The 18157-nt window shown below is 44.2% G+C and overlaps 1 protein-coding gene and 1 long non-coding RNA gene across 2 annotated transcripts; both read right to left on the minus strand.

The window, feature by feature from the left end:
• Nucleotides 1–10041: 10041 nt before the first annotated feature.
• On the minus strand, nt 10042–10656 carry LOC148928439 (uncharacterized). The gene has a single exon (XM_089056673.1). The coding sequence runs from the start codon at nt 10654–10656 to the stop codon at nt 10042–10044; it is 615 nt and encodes a 204-aa protein (XP_088912799.1).
• A 5811-nt stretch (nt 10657–16467) lies between these two features.
• LOC125198500 (uncharacterized) lies at nt 16468–17588 on the minus strand. Its single transcript, XR_007172423.2, has 2 exons — nt 16816–17588; nt 16468–16738 (listed from the first exon to the last, which is right to left on the minus strand). It is a non-coding gene; the product is annotated as an uncharacterized LOC125198500 (long non-coding RNA).
• Nucleotides 17589–18157: the final 569 nt, after the last annotated feature.

Here is an 18157-nt window from a genome sequence, read left to right on the forward strand (position 1 = left end):
ACTTTAGTATTAGCGCTCGAGTAATTTATGGTGCGAAATGATGAAAAGACCTCGAGTCTATTTTAGTACTCAGGGACTCTTTTTATGAATTAAGGAAAAGGAATAAAATGATCACGCACTTAGGATGCATCCACGTTTAAGCTTAATTGATTTATCAAAGTCTAATTAAATATTATGCTATTTCCTAAAGGGGCGTCTACGAACGTCATCTAAGGCCAAGTTAAGGAAATTACAGAAAGAGCTTTAGCTTTTAAGGTGGGCATTTCTTTCAAAATGAGATTTCAGTATGAAAATGTGAATCTTTGCTCAAGTATGTTGTCATGCCATGTTTTGTTTTATGATTACCTATCTGCTTAGCTATGCCAATTTAAGTTAAATCGAATTCGGGTCCAAGTAGGGCCGCAAACCCTACTCGGACTAGTGTACACATAAGGGGACCGTGAGCTAACAAAAGGGGTTGGCCGGTCCAGTGACCGTCGTGGAATGTGGCCACATTCCCGGTTCACATCAGTTTCAGATATGGTATATCTATGTTATGTGATTGCGCAATCAAATCTTTACTAAAGGAAAAGTATTTTAGTGACTCGGGTCTTTTTATGTAAAACCCCGTGATCACTCAACTCTGGCATTGACAATTAAAGATAAAACCATTTTTGGCAATGTGCCCACTGATTATATCAAATACTCAGCCCTGCATGTTATTTTCAAATGTACAGGTTGAACGTGTACGAGGAGGCGAAGGTGTTGGGACAAGACTTTTAAATAAGTAGTTAGGTAACCCAAAGTAGCATGTCTTCATACGTGCTATTTTGTCTTGGACTCTTCCGCTGCAAATCTAGAATTATGTGCTAGAAAGCTATGAACTTAGTCTTGATACTCTGAACACGTTTTGACTATGAACCCATATGCCTTTGATACTATTGATTTAAGTGATTTCATCCTTTTATTGTTGTCCCTTGATTATTGAGAATTTTTAGTCGCGAAATAGCTACGCTCACTAGCACTAGGGAGTTGTGGTCGTGACAAATAATCATCTAAATAGAGTCTTTTTATAAATTTATTTAATTTGTAATTTTCCTTTTGCAAGCCCCAACAACTTCCCCATCATTTGATAAACAATACATACATGTAATGTAGGTGAAATTAAAATGGCTGAGGGGCACCCCACCTTAACCCTGCTTATGCTCTCTCCTATTTTATTATCTATTTATTTATTCTTTTATACATTTTGTCTTAATCATCATGCTTAAAAAAATGATCATTCTATTAATGTGGAATGGAGAGATTACAAATGTCTAAAATAAAAGAAAAACATCTCAAATATAAATACTTCTATGTCTATGGTATCTTAAATGATTTATTATAGATATTCTTACTTATATTATTTTTATTTTAATATGCCCAATCAATTTTTAAAAATATGATTTTAATAGTAATAAAAGAAAAGTACATAAAAATTTCGCCCACACCTACCATAACCAAACACTCCCAATTCTTGTAACTAGTGAGGAATATACCGAGCTTTGGGTTCTATAAATTTTATAAAATTAAAAAAGTCAATAAAATTTTCTAAAATATTATAATCGAATCGATTTCATAAAACAAAACAAAGAAGGATTAACACGCATCAAACGAAAAATTTCTGTTAGTACTTTACATGTCGGTAAAAGTTTTTTAGCTGCAGACTACAGAAATTATGTTCGAAATTTGATCAGAATTACCGAGGGATTGGCCACCGTCAGAAATTCAACTTTTTTTTTATAGTGATATCTCATATTTCTTATTACCAAAATAAACCCTTAAAATACTTTTAAAAATTGAAACTTTTATTTTACATATATTATAGGTTGTATTTATTTTAAAAAGTCTAACTATTTACATTAGTAAATATATTAGTATAATATTTTAATAATTTGAATTTTTAAATTATGTAGTTTCAGTCAATTATTATTTCTCTTATAAATTTCATCGGTGAATTAAAATATGAATAATATTTTGATTAATAATACTCCCTCGTCCATGAAAATAGTCTCATTTTACTATTTTTGGGATGTCTACAAAAACTAGTCTCATTCTTAAAAATAGAAAGTTTCTCTCCCATACTTTTCCCACTTTATCTTCCTTCTCTCATAATTTCATTATCTCTCTTACTTTACCTACTTTTTCTCCTCATTTCTCTTTACGAATTTCTCATTAAAACTCTTGCCATGCAAAAATGAGACAATTTTTTTGACAGAGAGCGTATTTTTTTGCCTCCCAATCCTGTTTCATGCATGTGTTTTATAGCAAAACTGCACTTGAATCAGCAAACTAACGACCCTTTTTGAGCCAGGTGGTGTGTAGATTTCGCCGGAAACCGAAGATCACATCATTCTAGAGGGCGAAAGCAAAAGTGCGGAAAAGAAGAGAAAAGAGGCAGCTTTTGAGCTCCTCAATAACAGGAGGATTCAAAAATTGCAAAGTGTGTGCAATTGGTTTTTCTTGTCTTCTCCTTAAAGATCCTTATAATTGCCAATAGATTCATCCCACAAGGAACTTAGATCTAGAGTTGGTCATAGGTTAGAAGATCTTTGGTTTTGCAATAAAGCTTCAAGGTTTACATGTGGAGAAGTAGCAAGTCACTTCTATTCTTTGGAGAATCACAATTGTAAGATTCAATATCATAATTTAATATAAAATTATGTGATTAATTGCGCAATAGCATGTTTATAAATGTTGTAGCATGAAATTGAATCGATCCACATAATCACCTAAATAGATTCTTTTTATAAATTTATTTAATTTGCAATTTTCCTTGTGCAAACCCCAACTGTCACGACCACAAACTTTCTAATGATGGTGACTGCATCTAAACGTGATTCAATAGCACCTTAAAATCAAGGGATGAAGAATAAACATGATTTATAAGAAGAAACCTAGGACAAAAGTCTCGCAGGTGAAAGTGAAATGGACAACATAAAGTCAGAGTGCGGTCTAGGTTCACAATCCCTCTAACATAGAATTCTATTACAGCGGAAACGTCCAAGACAAGGCAGTATGTATGGAGACATACTACCCTGGGCTACCTATTGACTTATTCGAGGATTCATTCCCAACACCATCGCCTGCCCGTCCACGTTCAACCTGCACATTTTAAAAGAAACATGCAGGGCTGAGTATTTGATATACTCAGTGAGCACATTGCCAAAAAACAGTTTTGATTTTAATTGTCAAGCCACAGTTGAGAGATCACGGGGTTTTTATTTAAAAGGCCCGAGTCTCTAAATACTTTTCCTTTCATAAAGATTTTGATTGCGCAATCATATGACATAGATCTACCATATCTGAACATTGTGTGAACCGGGAATGTGGCCACATTCCACGACGGTCACTGGACCGGCCAACCCCTTTTGTTAGCTCACGGTCCCCTTATGTGTACACTAGTCCGAGTAGGGTTTGCGGCCCTACTGGGACCCGAATTCGATTTAGCATAAATTGGCATAGCCAAGCAGATAGGTAATCATAAAGCAAAACATGGCATGACAACATACTTGAGCAAAAATTCACATTTTCATACTGAAATCACATATTGAAAGAATGCCCACCTCAAAAGCTAAAGCTCCTTCTGGAATTTCCTTAATTTGGTCTTAGATGACGTTCGAAGACGTCCCTTTAGGAAAATAAAAAGGATACTTTATTAGATTTTGAGGTATCCATTAAGCTTAGACATGAATGCATCCTAAGTGCGATGATCATTTTATTCTTCTTTTAAAATTTTCTAGAAGAGTTCTAGAATTCTTGAATATGAATTAAATCAGTAGATTTAATTAAATTAGTAAAATTATTCACTTAACTAGAGGGTGCTACCTCCCATGCCATTTATGTAAACATACAAAAAATTTGGCTCGAGGTCTAAATACTCGTTAGCGTATCGCAGTTTCTTAAAATTAATCATTTGAGCACTCTTGCTAGTTTCCGAAAAAAAAATTTAGACTTATCTTCGTGGAATTAATTTGTGGACTATTAATTAATTCATAACATATAAAGGCCCATGATTTAAATAAATTCTTAGCCCATGCTTTAATTAATTAGTGGCCCAACCTATTACTAAAGAGGCCCGATACAAAAAAAAAAGGAGGCCCAATACCTAATTAATAAAAAGAATTGGCCCAAACTCCCTACCCTAACCATCGACCCCTCTCTCTTCCTCCTTCATTTCCAAAATTCCCCAATCACAAACCCTAAACTCTCCTCCCTCCTCTCTCTCGGCGACAACGCCGCCTGTTCCGCCGCCACCGCCTCGCGGCCGCCCTCATCGGTCGCCGTCCTCCGCCGCCTCCTCCGGCGGCGCTTCTCCTCCTCGGCGAAAACGCCGTCAACCGCCCATTTCCGTCCAGCACTCTCCCTCTCTCTCTCGGCTGAATTTGCCAGCGTCAGCCCGTCAGCTCTGTGCTCACGATTTCCGTCGAGCTCAGCGACACTATCGCTGGAGTCGCAGTGCCTCCTCGCCGTCTCCTTTCCCCCCACAAATTCATCCCCTAAAATTGATTCCCTAAATTGAGAATGAGGAGCTGAGCCTCCATCCCCTTCCTACGACCTCTCCGGCGCCGCTACCTCGATGGGAATTTCGGAGCTCCGTCAGCGCTGGCTCCCACACCGTCCTTCACTCCGCTACGGGAGCGGCAGCTCCTCTCGCCGCCGTCCCTTGTCGTCCGCCTCCTCCGTGAGGCAGCCACGACACTTACCGGAGGCTCACGCCCCCGCTTCCTCTGCGCTCCGGCGGGCGCTCTTCCTTCCCGGCGAATCAGTGGTGGAGAGGAGGCATCGCCTCCGTCGCGACGGCTCCACCTCGCCGTTCGCCGCTGCTCTGCGCCGAGCTTTCTCTCGCCGTCGAGCTCTTTCTCCATCAAGCTCTCCGGAAGGCAGTGATCTTTACTCGGCGGCGCCGACGCCAGCCGCCGCTGCCTCGCGCAGCTGCTCCAGCAGCGCCACCATTACAGCCAGTTCTCCGGAGCTTCGTTGTCATTCGATCGCACTAAGCTAAGCTTTCTAACTCCCATTATCTAGTTCATTATGTTGAGTTCATTTCTGGCAATAGCTTGTGGTAAAGAAGTTCTTGACTATGGGGTGCTAAAGCTTTGATCCTCCTTAGGCAGTAGCTTATGATATTTCTTGTACTAAATTGTGTGATGTGGAAATCCTAAAGCTCTAAGTTCTTGAGTATGAGGTTCTAATATGATGCAGAGGGGAGTATCTTGATTACCTTGCTTGTGGATTCCTCTTGTTTGTTGAGATACTTCTAGGCTCACTCCCTTCACTCTCCTTGCTCCCGCTCTAATTCTCGACAATGTGTGTGGTCATAGTGTGGCAGTGAGGCTGATTGGAGAGGGTGTATATATATTGGAGTTTGTTGGGATTTTGGCAGAGATTAAATCTGGACTCTTTGGCTCCTTGCTAGCTATTCTTTTGGTGGTTTATGGAGTATGTACTCGTGAGAAATAAATGGCTGTTGTGCAATAGTTGTTGCAGGGCTGACTTGCCTTCTATGGCAAATCCTTGGTCCTCTATAACTAAAGGAAATGTTGTTTCTTTTCTTCAATTAATAGCCCCCTTTATTTTCTTTTGTTTCCTAGTCACTAAACTTGTCTTTACTTATCTTGTAGGTGAGAGGAAAAGCATGGCTGCCTTGCGGCTGCCTTGAGACGTGGGTCAGCTGCCCTGAGTCTCCGTCGGCTGCCTGGGCTCGGCGACTGCACGGATATGGCGCGGTGGTAGTGCGGTGTGGGCTCGGGAAAAGAAGTCCAAGTGCAAGCTACCCTAGACTTTATTTCCTTGAGCTTTTGGTTCATTCAAGAGTATTGTAATATTAATATCCCATCTCATCCTTTTTGTAAGACCATCATGAAATTCCAAAGAAACAAATTTTGGGCATTATGTGGATATTTTCTTTCGGGAACACTTGAATAGCATTCCTTTTTATTCCGCAACGTACATTAGTTGGTTTAGTTCGTTTGATTATTTCTTTAACTTTTACTTTGCAAATAACACTATTAAGTTCATCAAAGGCTCGAGTTCCATTTATTTTCACGAAACAAGAGAACGATAGATTTCTAGTTCGACGTTAACATACATGAAAAGATAATAAAAGAAGCGGGTGCTACATTCTACCCTCCTTAAAGAAAATTTCGTCCCGAAATTTTGCTTATGTTACTCAAACAGTTCTGGGTACTTTTCTTTCATCTTGTCTTCCAATTCCCACGTAGCTTCCTCGTGACTATGATGTTTCCATAGAACTTTCACCGTTACAATAGATTTATTCCTCAATTCCTTGACGTTCCTATCCAAGATTGCCTCTGGCTTCTCTTCATAGCTTAAGTCTGGTTCCAACACCATCTCCTCTTGGTGGATTATATGTTTTGGGTCGAACACATATTTCCTCAATTGAGACACGTGAAAAACATTGTGCACGTTCCCGAAACTCGGTGGGAGTGCCAATCTGTACGCCACAGGACCCACTTCTTCTAAAATTTCGTAGGGTCCGCTGAAACGTGGTCTTAGCTTGCCCTTGACGCCGAATCTTGTAATCCCTTTAGACGGAGATACTTTTAGAAAAACTTTGTCTCCCGCCTTGAACTGCAGGTCGGTTCGGCGGGCATCCGCGTAAGACTTCTGCCTGTCTTGAGCTTCCTTGATTCTCTCACGGATCTGGCGGACGACCTCTATCATCTCCTCTACTAAATCCGGTCCCAGCGTCTTTCTCTCACCGACCTCATCCCAATAAAGCGGTGATCTACACTTCTTCCCATACAGTGCTTCGTATGGGGCCATGTTTATAGTCGCCTGATAACTGTTATTGTAAGCAAACTCTATAAGTGGCAACACTGGCTCCCATTTTCCTCCTCGGTCGAGCACTACGGCTCTTAACATGTCTTCCAAGGTCTGGATTGTTCTCTCAGACTGCCCATCAGTCTGCGGATGAAATGCTGTACTGAAATTCAACCTGGTGCCTAGTTCTTGCTGTAGGCTTATCCAAAATCTAGAAGTAAATTTCGGATCCCTGTCTGATGTGATCGTCACCGGTATTCCATGTAATCGTATGATCTCTTGCACGTAGATCTGGGCTAGCTTGTCCGATCCGTAAGTGATACGAACTGGTACAAAGTGGGCGCTTTTGGTGAGGCGATCTATAATCACCCAAATAGCAGTATTCCCTCGTTGTGACTTTGGCAATCCTGTCACGAAATCCATTGCAATGTGCTCCCATTTCCACTCTGGAATTTCCAGGGGTTGCAATTTTCCATAGGGTCGTTGATGTAGAGCCTTCACTTGTTGACATGCTAGGCACCTTTCTACAAACGATGCTATGCTCCTCTTCATGCCATCCCACCAAAAATGCTTCTTCATATCTTGATACATTTTCGTACCTCCTGGGTGGGCAGTATAGGGTGTTTCGTGAGCTTCGCTCATGACCTCATTCCTGAGAGTCTCGTCATTGGGCACAAATAATCTTCCTTCAAACGTGAGAGCGTTATCCGCCTCTTCGCGATAACTCACCTCTTTTCCCGTTCTCACTTTAAGTCGAATTTTCTCTAATGCTTCATCACTCCTTTGAGCCTCAACAATTCTGGCTCTTAAGTCTGGCTCAATCTTTAGAGTGGCGATCCTACTTTCCACCGTCTCTGGTGCTCCTACTATTTCGAGCCGCATTTTGGAAAATTCTCGTATAAGCTCCTCATTCTGTGTGAGGAAAGTGGCCACTTGGGGGATGGTCTTCCTGCTCAAGGCATCTGCCACTACATTAGCCTTGCCTGGGTGGTAATTTATACCGCAGTCATAATCCTTGACTAATTCGAGCCATCTGCGTTGTCGCATGTTCAAATCTTTCTGCTCAAAGAAGTACTTAAGGCTCTTGTGGTCCGTGAAGATCTCACATCGAACTCCGTAGAGGTGATGTCTCCAAATCTTCAAGGCATGTACTACTGCTGCTAGTTCCAGATCATGAGGGGGGTAATTCAGCTCGTGTGGCCTAAGTTGGCGTGATGCGTATGCAATCACCTTGCCATCTTGCATCAATACGCATCCAAGTCCGACCTTTGAAGCATCGGTGTACACTACATAGCCTGTTTCTGGCGCTGGCACGGCTAGGATTGGTGCGGTGGTCAATTTTTCTTTTAATAATTGGAAACTTGCTTCACATTCCGGCGTCCAATTGACCTTAGCTCCTTTCTTGAGCTGTTGAGTCATTGGTCTGGCTATTTTAGAAAATCCTTCAATGAACCTCCGATAATATCCAGCCAAACCTAAGAAACTTCGAATTTCACTCGGTGTTGTCGGTGACTGCCAACGTTGCACTGCCTCCACCTTGGCAGGGTCCACTCGGATCCCATCTGCCGTAACTATGTGTCCGAGGAAATTCACCTCGTTGAGCCAGAACTCACACTTGCTAAACTTAGCATAGAGCTTCTCGGCTCTCAACGTCTCTAAGGTGGTTCTCAGATGTTCCTCGTGTTCCTTCTCATTCTTCGAGTAGATGAGTACATCGTCTATAAAGACTAGGATGAACTTGTCCAAGTACGGGTGGAACACGCGGTTCATTAAGTCCATGAACACTGCCGGGGCATTTGTGAGCCCAAAAGGCATCACAGTGAATTCGTAATGGCCGTATCTGGTGCGGAAAGCTGTCTTGGGTACATCGTCATGTCGGACTTTCAGTTGGTGATAACCTGATCTCAAGTCCATTTTCGAGAATACACCAGCCCCTCGAAGTTGGTCAAACAGGTCGTCAATCCTTGGTAGAGGGTACTTGTTTTTGAGCGTCAGTTTGTTCAACTCTCGGTAGTCGATACACATTCTCAACGTTCCGTCCTTCTTCTTCTCGAAGAGCACTGGTGCGCCCCATGGTGACACACTAGGTCGGATGAAACCAAGGTCTAATAATTCCTGTAGCTGTATTTTGAGTTCCTCTAACTCTTTAGGTGCCATTCTGTATGGTGCCTTTGATACTGGGGCCGATCCTGGTTCGAGATCAATTGTGAATTCTAACTGCCTGTCTGGCGGCAATCCAGGTAGTGCGTCTGGGAAGACATCTGGAAATTCTCGTACCACTGCTACATCTTCAATCTTACGGTCCTCTTTCCCCTCTCCATTCAGGTAAACGAGGTATGCAGGGTATCCTTTCCTTATCATAGTAGTTGCGTGAAGTGCAGAAATTATGGACTTTCGTCGCCTCATGGAGATCCCGTGGAAGATTGTGGGTTCCTTCCCTGGGTATTGTAGGGAGATCTGCCTTTCCTTACAGAGAATGGTAGCGTAGTTTGCAGACAGCCAATCCATTCCCAAAATGATGTCGACGCTCCACATCAACATCACATGCAAATTGTGAGCCACTAACTTAAGGTTTCCCATAGTAAATTCTACGTTTGAGCAAGTTTGGGTGATGTCTATAAGGCCTCCTACGGGTGAGGACACCCTCATCTTATGTTTTACTTCGTCAGTAGGCAGTTCTAAAGTATCCACACAAGGTGCTGATATGAATGAGTGTGATGCACCCGTATCAAACAAAATGGCAATAGGTATGTTGAGGAGAGTTCCCATACCTGCCAGGTTGCCCTGCTCTTGGTTCCCTGGCTCCGTCCTAGGCTGCCTCTGTCTCAGTGCAAAAGCTCTGGCCTGAGTGGGAAGTCTCTGCCGTAACTGCCGCTGGTGTTGTGGAGCTTGGGGTAGGGCCACTTTTCCTTTCGGCTCAGCTTGAAGTGCCCGCAGTTGTGGACGCTGCCCTTGATAGTTCTGTCTCCCTCTGACTCCAGCGTTCCTATCCGGGCATTCTCTGGAGAAATGTCCGCCCTTGCCACAGTAGAAGCACCTATCAGTCCCAGCCTTGCACTCCCCATGATGATTCTTCGAGCACTTGGCACAGGGAGGGGCTCTAGGTCTGTACTCCATCATCTGACTTGGAGCAGTTTGCCTTCCACCATTCTGCGGTGGCTTCAGAGCAAGTTGTGGCCTCTTAACTTCATTTGGAGCACGATCTCCATCCCACCTCCTTTTCTCTCGGAAGTTTTGCTATTGTTGAGGTGGTGCTGTGGCAACAAGTACAGTTGACTTCTCTTTGGGCATGGCTGCCTCGATGTCCAAGGCTCGACTCAGTGATTCAGGGTACGACAACCCTCCAAGGCTTGCCAAGGCCATCTTTATTTCGTACCTCAAACCGGCACAAAACTTCTCAGCCATCTTCTCATCAGTATCGACTTGGTAAGGCGCGTAGCGAGACATGTCGCAGAACATTCTGTCATACTCAGTAACGGACATCCGTCCTTGTTTCAGATTATAGAATTCCACTTCCTTAGCCTTACGGTAACTCTTTGGGATATACTTGTCATACATTCCAGTTTTGAACTCATCCCAAGTCATCTGAGCCAGTTGTTCCGGGGTTAAAATTTTCTTTCGTGCCTCCCACCAGAAATCAGCTGATCCTGACAGTTGGAAGGTCACACAAGTCAACCGTTCCTGATCGTTGCAGTGCAGGAAGTTGAAGATACGTTCCATGGCGCGTATCCAGTTTTCAGCCACAACTGGGTCCCCTAAACCATTGGAAACCGGAGGGTTTTGTCTCAGAAAAAGTTCCTCTACTCGCCGCTCCTGTGGAGGTGGAGGCAGCGGAGGAGGTGGTGGAGTCATCCCTCTTCCCGCTCCATTTCCTCGGGGTACATTTTGTGGCACCTCGTCATTCCTTCTGGGCCGTCCGGCACGTTTTCTTGGCGGCATTCTGATCTAAGGATAACAAGGTTAAAGAATTTATAATCACCGAATGTCACAATCTTATGCATTGGATTCATTAAATACACCATTTTTTTTTTTGAACACAAGAAGCAATAATATCAAGGGCAAGTAACATAGCCAAGAAACATCACATGTCATAATCAAAGAAAATTGCCTCCAGCGAGGACTTAAAATCCGATACATGTGAGGGCAATAAGGAAAATAAGAAAGCTCCTAAAAAGGTTCGGTACATGGAAAGAGAAAACATGATGCTAAGCTACTACAATAAGTACGTCTGAGGCCTGCCCAATCAGTCCTGCTCAGAGTCGCTGCTGATCCACATCGGGTCGCCATGACTAGTCCCCTGATGGGACGTCTCGATCGGAGGCACCGGCTCCTCGGGGTGCTCTGGTACTGCCACAGGCTCTGATGGCTCCGGGGCTGCCACTGGTGCATAGGGAATATCGGTCCCGGCGGCCAACTCTCTGCGCATACGCCAAATGCGATGATACAGCTCGCTGAAAGAGGTCAAATCTATCGGTTGCTGGGACAACCGTAGTGTCTCCGGGTGGGGCTCCACCGGGGGTGGAGGTATCTCTGGTGGTGGGGGAATGAACTCCAACTTCAAATTAGCGAGGCCGCCAATCTGTGGCTCCTCCTCAGCGGGACCATCCTCCTGCATCTCGCCCCACTCCAAAACCTCCTCGGGTTCCTCATCCGAGTCCTCTCTCTCGGAGTCCTCCTCACTGACCTCATCGTCGTCTACGCCCTCCTCCTCTGGGTTCTCGTTGTCATCCTCACCCGCCGCGCTGCTCCCCATGGACCCGGTCTCATCACTCGAGTCGGGCGTAACCTCTACTCGGCCCCTCTCGCGGGCGGGAGCTCGAGACGACTGCCCCTCCTCGAATACTCCGCCTGCACCCCGCATGAGGGCCAAGGGTGGCAACCTGCGGAATCCCTCGCTCCCGGGCGCCTGCGCCCCTGGTGGAGGCCCATCACCGAAGTGGAAGCACCCTGCTGAGACTGCGCTCAGGAAACCGGGCATATCCCCAATAGGCTCATACGTGGGAGGCGGGGATGACGTGTACAACTCGGCAGTGGCCGTCATCCAACTCTGCCACTCCTCAGGAAACAGACCGACGAGCCTCATGATACCCTCATAGGGCTTCACCCCATGACAGTTGGCCTCCTCCCATAACTTCGCGTAGTGTGCCACGAACTCCGCCAACGTATCCCCATGGCAGCGGCGGTAGGACCGGAAATAGCAAACCACTGCCTCGGAATCCGCGCCAGCTCGGAGTGGCCTACGATGGGTGTAGCGCTGTCGTGCCATCTGTACGAAAGAATGGGCTCTCAAAAACGCGAAAAGAGAGAATAAGGTATAGAAGTAATATGCATAGTGAAATATATATATATATATAGTACTAGCCGTCGTATCGATAACCTATTAGGGTTTTTCTCCGATAGGGTAGATCGTATTAGCATTTGTTTTGAGTGACACGGGGGCCCTCATAATTTTGGACGTTCTTTCTCTTTTTAAACGTAAAGTCGTAATATAGTACGCCGTAGTTCGCATTTAAAGTTCTATTATATTTTTTTTTATAAAAGTTAGGGGTTTGCCCTAACTTGCATGTTTCCGTTGATTTCATCGTCCTTAGAAGCGGTGCAAGAGTCGTCATTCACGACTATTCGTTCATAGATACTCTAGCCTAATGTACCTCCTTAGGCGCTCTAGGTTTGCATGCATTAGTCATTTCGTAACTTTCTAAAAACTTCCTCGATCTATCATCATACTTCACATAATCAGGCATGCATAACTAATAATACTTTAGCATTTGTAAGACATCCTTATGCTTAACATTTTAAACTTGAAATTCTCTGGTTCGTAGAAAAATGGAATTTACATGCTTTTCCTTGAAATCCTTGAATATTTTTGAAATATCTTTAAAAGAAATCATTTTCCCTTTTATCAAGTCCTTTCATAAATAACTGAAAATTTTCTGGTAATAACTTCTTTCTTACCTCATTGCTGCGGTTGAACGTGACGAGTCGAGGTGTTGGGCCCCTTTAAGCATTCCATTTTAGTCATATTCTAGTCTAGTACTATCATTCTAGCTAGAGCTTGAAAGAAGGTTCTTGGGTCCAGAGCGAAAGAACGGTGCTCTGATACCACTCTGTCACGACCACAAACTTCCTAATGATGGTGACTGCATCTAAACGTGATTCAATAGCACCTTAAAATCAAGGGATGAAGAATAAACATGATTTATAAGAAGAAACCTAGGACAAAAGTCTCGCAGGTGAAAGTGAAATGGACAACATAAAGTCAGAGTGCGGTCTAGGTTCACAATCCCTCTAACATAGAATCCTATTACAGCAGAAACGTCCAAGACAAGGCAGTATGTATGGAGACATACTACCCTGGGCTACCTATTGACTTATTCGAGGATACATTCCCAACACCATCGCCTGCCCGTCCACGTTCAACCTGCACATTTTAAAAGAAACATGCAGGGCTGAGTATTTGATATACTCAGTGAGCACATTGCCAAAAAACAGTTTTGATTTTAATTGTCAAGCCACAGTTGAGAGATCACGGGGTTTTTATTTAAAAGGCCCGAGTCTCTAAATACTTTTCCTTTCATAAAGATTTTGATTGCGCAATCATATGACATAGATCTACCATATCTGAACATTGTGTGAACCGGGAATGTGGCCACATTCCACGACGGTCACTGGACCGGCCAACCCCTTTTGTTAGCTCACGGTCCCCTTATGTGTACACTAGTCCGAGTAGGGTTTGCGGCCCTACTGGGACCCAAATTCGATTTAGCATAAATTGGCATAGCCAAGCAGATAGGTAATCATAAAACAAAACATGGCATGACAACATACTTGAGCAAAAATTCACATTTTCATACTGAAATCACATATTGAAAGAATGCCCACCTCAAAAGCTAAAGCTCCTTCCGGAATTTCCTTAATTTGGTCTTAGATGACGTTCGAAGACGTCCCTTTAGGAAAATAAAAAGGATACTTTATTAGATTTTGAGGTATCCATTAAGCTTAGACATGAATGCATCCTAAGTGCGATGATCATTTTATTCTTCTTTTAAAATTTTCTAGAAGAGTTCTAGAATTCTTGAATATGAATTAAATCAGTAGATTTAATTAAATTAGTAAAATTATTCACTTAACTAGAGGGTGCTACCTCCCATGCCATTTATGTAAACATACAAAAAATTTGGCTCGAGGTCTAAATACTCGTTAGCGTATCGTAGTTTCTTAAAATTAATCATTTGAGCACTCTTGCTAGTTTCCGAAAAAAAAATTTAGACTTATCTTCGTGGAATTAATTTGTGGACTATTAATTAATTCATAACATATAAAGGCCCATGATTTAAATAAATTCTTAGCCCATGCTTTAATTAATTAGTGGCCCAACCTATTACTAAAGAGGCCCGATACAAAAAAAAAAATGGAGGCCCAATACCTAATTAATAAAAAGAATTGGCCCAAACTCCCTACCCTAACCATCGACCCCTCTCTCTTCCTCCTTCATTTCCAAAATTCCCCAATCACAAACCCTAAACTCTCCTTCCTCCTCTCTCTCGGCGACAACGCCGCCTGTTCCGCCGCCACCGCCTCGCGGCCGCCCTCATCGGTCGCCGTCCTCCGCCACCTCCTCCGGCGGCGCTTCTCTTCCTTGGTGAAAATGCCGTCAACCGCCCATTTCCGTCCAGCACTCTCCCTCTCTCTCTCGGCTGTATTTGCCAGCGTCAGCCCGTCAGCTCTGTGCTCACGATTTCCGTCGAGCTCAGCGACACTATCGCCGGAGTCGCAGTGCCTCCTCGCCGTCTCCTTTCCCCCCACTAATTCATCCCCTAAAATTGATTCCCTAAATTGAGAATGAGGAGCTGAGCCTCCATCCCCTTCCTACGACCTCTCCGGCGCCGCTACCTCGATGGGAATTTCGGAGCTCCGTCAGCGCTGGCTCCCACACCGTCCTTCACTCCGCTACGGGAGCGGCAGCTCCTCTCGCCGCCGTCCCTTGTCGTCCGCCTCCTCCGTGAGGCAGCCACGACACTTACCGGAGGCTCACGCCCCCGCTTCCTCTGCGCTCCGGCGGGCGCTCTTCCTTCCCGGCGAATCAGTGGTGGAGAGGAGGCATCGCCTCCGTCGCGACGGCTCCACCTCGCCGTTCGCCGCTGCTCTGCGCCGAGCTTTCTCTCGCCGTCGAGCTCTTTCTCCATCAAGCTCTCCGGAAGGCAGCGATCTTTACTCGGCGGCGCCGACGCCAGCCGCCGCTGCCTCGCGCAGCTGCTCCAGCAGCGCCACCATTACAGCCAGTTCTCCGGAGCTTCGTTGTCATTCGATCGCACTAAGCTAAGCTTTCTAACTCCCATTATCTAGTTCATTATGTTGAGTTCATTTCTGGCAATAGCTTGTGGTAAAGAAGTTCTTGACTATGGGGTGCTAAAGCTTTGATCCTCCTTAGGCAGTAGCTTATGATATTTCTTGTACTAAATTGTGTGATGTGGAAATCCTAAAGCTCTAAGTTCTTGAGTATGAGGTTCTAATATGATGCAGAGGGGAGTATCTTGATTACCTTGCTTGTGGATTCCTCTTGTTTGTTGAGATACTTCTAGGCTCACTCCCTTCACTCTCCTTGCTCCCGCTCTAATTCTCGACAATGTGTGTGGTCATAGTGTGGCAGTGAGGCTGATTGGAGAGGGTGTATATATATTGGAGTTTGTTGGGATTTTGGCAGAGATTAAATCTGGACTCTTTGGCTCCTTGCTAGCTATTCTTTTGGTGGTTTATGGAGTATGTACTCGTGAGAAATAAATGGCTGTTGTGCAATAGTTGTTGCAGGGCTGACTTGCCTTCTATGGCAAATCCTTGGTCCTCTATAACTAAAGGAAATGTTGTTTCTTTTCTTCAATTAATAGCCCCCTTTATTTTCTTTTGTTTCCTAGTCACTAAACTTGTCTTTACTTATCTTGTAGGTGAGAGGAAAAGCATGGCTGCCTTGCGGCTGCCTTGAGACGTGGGTCAGCTGCCCTGAGTCTCCGTCGGCTGCCTGGGCTCGGCGACTGCACGGATATGGCGCGGTGGTAGTGCGGCGTGGGCTCGGGAAAAGAAGTCCAAGTGCAAGCTACCCTAGACTTTATTTCCTTGAGCTTTTGGTTCATTCAAGAGTATTGTAATATTAATATCCCATCTCATCCTTTTTGTAAGACCATCATGAAATTCCAAAGAAACAAATTTTGGGCATTATGTGGATATTTTCTTTCGGGAACACTTGAATAGCATTCCTTTATTCCGCAACGTACATTAGTTGGTTTAGTTCGTTTGATTATTTCTTTAACTTTTACTTTGCAAATAACACTATTAAGTTCATCAAAGGCTCGAGTTCCATTTATTTTCACGAAACAAGAGAACGATAGATTTCTAGTTCGACGTTAACATACATGAAAAGATAATAAAAGAAGCGGGTGCTACACCAACAGCCTCCCCATCATTTGATAAACAATACATACATGTAATAATCACCTAAATAGATTCTTTTTATGTAATACCCGCACCATTAGTTTGCTTTCGATATATTAATGTGGAACTAGAAATGTAACGTCCTCTCTTTTCGTGAAGTTTTAGTGGAACTCGAGCCTTTAATGAAACTTAATCTTTTTAGTTGCAAAGTAAAAGCTAAAGAAGTAAGTGAGCGAGTTAAAACAGACTAAAGATACACTTCGGAAAAATAAAGTGTTTCGAATGGTATTTTCGTGTCCAATAAAAGGAACAACTAATAAAATAGATTACATGGATCAAAGTCCTTAAAGAAAGAAAACAAGGAAAGGAAAATATAAAATGTGGAGTGCATTTCGGGCCTTTTCTCCAGGCCCAATTTAGGGCCCGTTTCGGGCAGCCCGTCGGCCCAGACATCAAATCCAGGCCCGCTCGAAGTGCAGCTAGGTGGGAGCTAAGATTCCTCTCTCACCTGCAAGATAAAAACAAGTTTTAATGGCCATGGGACAAGAGTAATTAATGGAATACTTATAGAGGGGAAGAAACAACCTTTCTTTTCCTATGAAGACCAAGGACTTACCCAAAAAGGGGGCAAGTCCAGCCTGCAAAGCCCTTCACTAACGCAACACCTGTTATACCTAGCCACAATCAAACAATGGGATTTATTCACCAAGTACCAAGTACCCAAACTAGCCAACAAACTACATTAAGACAAAGGGGCTGCATGATCAGAAAAAGAGAGATATGTTGTGATATGAAGACAAGAGAGATCAGCCCCATTTAATTCCCCCATAGTACACCACAACCAATCTATAAAATCCCCTCCACAACACATTCAACTTCCTTCTGCATACCATCAAATTTTCAGCAAGATAGAGAGTAAAGAGTGGCACATAACCGAGAGTAACAACAAGGGCAGCCCCATTTTCTTCACTATCATAAGAGGTAACACACAACTTCCCTTATGACTCCTTTTTCATCCATGTAGAAAATCACCACACAACCATGCTTAAGCACAAAGAGGTCACTTACAAATCCACAACTCGGAATCAGTAAGAAGAACAAATACAAGCGAGAACAGAGCACCTCAACATAGAAATCTTAAATAGCATACTAAATCCTAAATAGAATCGGTAAAGCACTAGCACACTCCTTGCCTTTCATTGATTTCATGTTTAAGATAAGAAGATTAGAGCTATCCTGCATAACAGAAGAAGAAAAACAACAGGCTGCTGCTTTTACCCCAACAAGAATAAATCTTTAAAATCAGAGGCACAGTTTTGAGAATATCTACTTCCTTTCCACACCTAAATCATAGGAGATGAACAAAAAAAAAAGAGAGAGGCTAAAGAACTTAGCCTTAGAAAGGCAAGCTGTCTGGTATGGTCAGTCAACGGCAGAACTCCGGGTAGTCGACCGGGGCGACGGCGCCGCAGGAGCAGTAGCGCGAAGCGGCGGCGCCTCGAGCCTCGCCGCGCAGCAGCCGTCGTTTCCCCCGAGCCTTAGACGGCGATGACGGATGCAGCCGTGAAGGAGGCGGCGCTGCCTCACCGGGAAACGCTCAGCGGCGTCGAGTGTCGAGTTGCAGGGGAGTATGTGCCGGCGGAGTCCGGCGACGCAACGTGAGGAAGAAGAGGGTGGTGCCGCCGATTTTTCCTCTTCCGATTTAGGATTTTAATTTGGGAAATTTTTTATTAATGAGGTAGAGAGAGGAGGGGAAGGCAACGAGTCACCGGCGACGCACAAGGGAGGGGGGCGCTGATCGGAGCAGCCGGCGGCGGTAGACGAGGAGGCGCCGCCAAGCTCTTCTCCGATTAGGGTTTCGAATGTTGGGGGGTTGAGAATGAGGGTGTGAGAAGGGGGGAGGCCGATGGTTTAAGGGAGTAGTGGG

Source organism: Salvia hispanica, chromosome 4 (genome assembly GCF_029641045.1).
Source record: "Salvia hispanica isolate PSC_SH4W2 chromosome 4, Shi_PSC_v1, whole genome shotgun sequence".
Classification (NCBI taxonomy): Eukaryota; Viridiplantae; Streptophyta; class Magnoliopsida; order Lamiales; family Lamiaceae; genus Salvia; species Salvia hispanica.

Coding starts and splice junctions, on each gene's coding strand:
- LOC148928439 (XM_089056673.1), bottom strand. CDS start 10,656: ATGACTCCACCACCTCCTCCGCTGCCTCCACCTCCACAGGAGCGGCGA.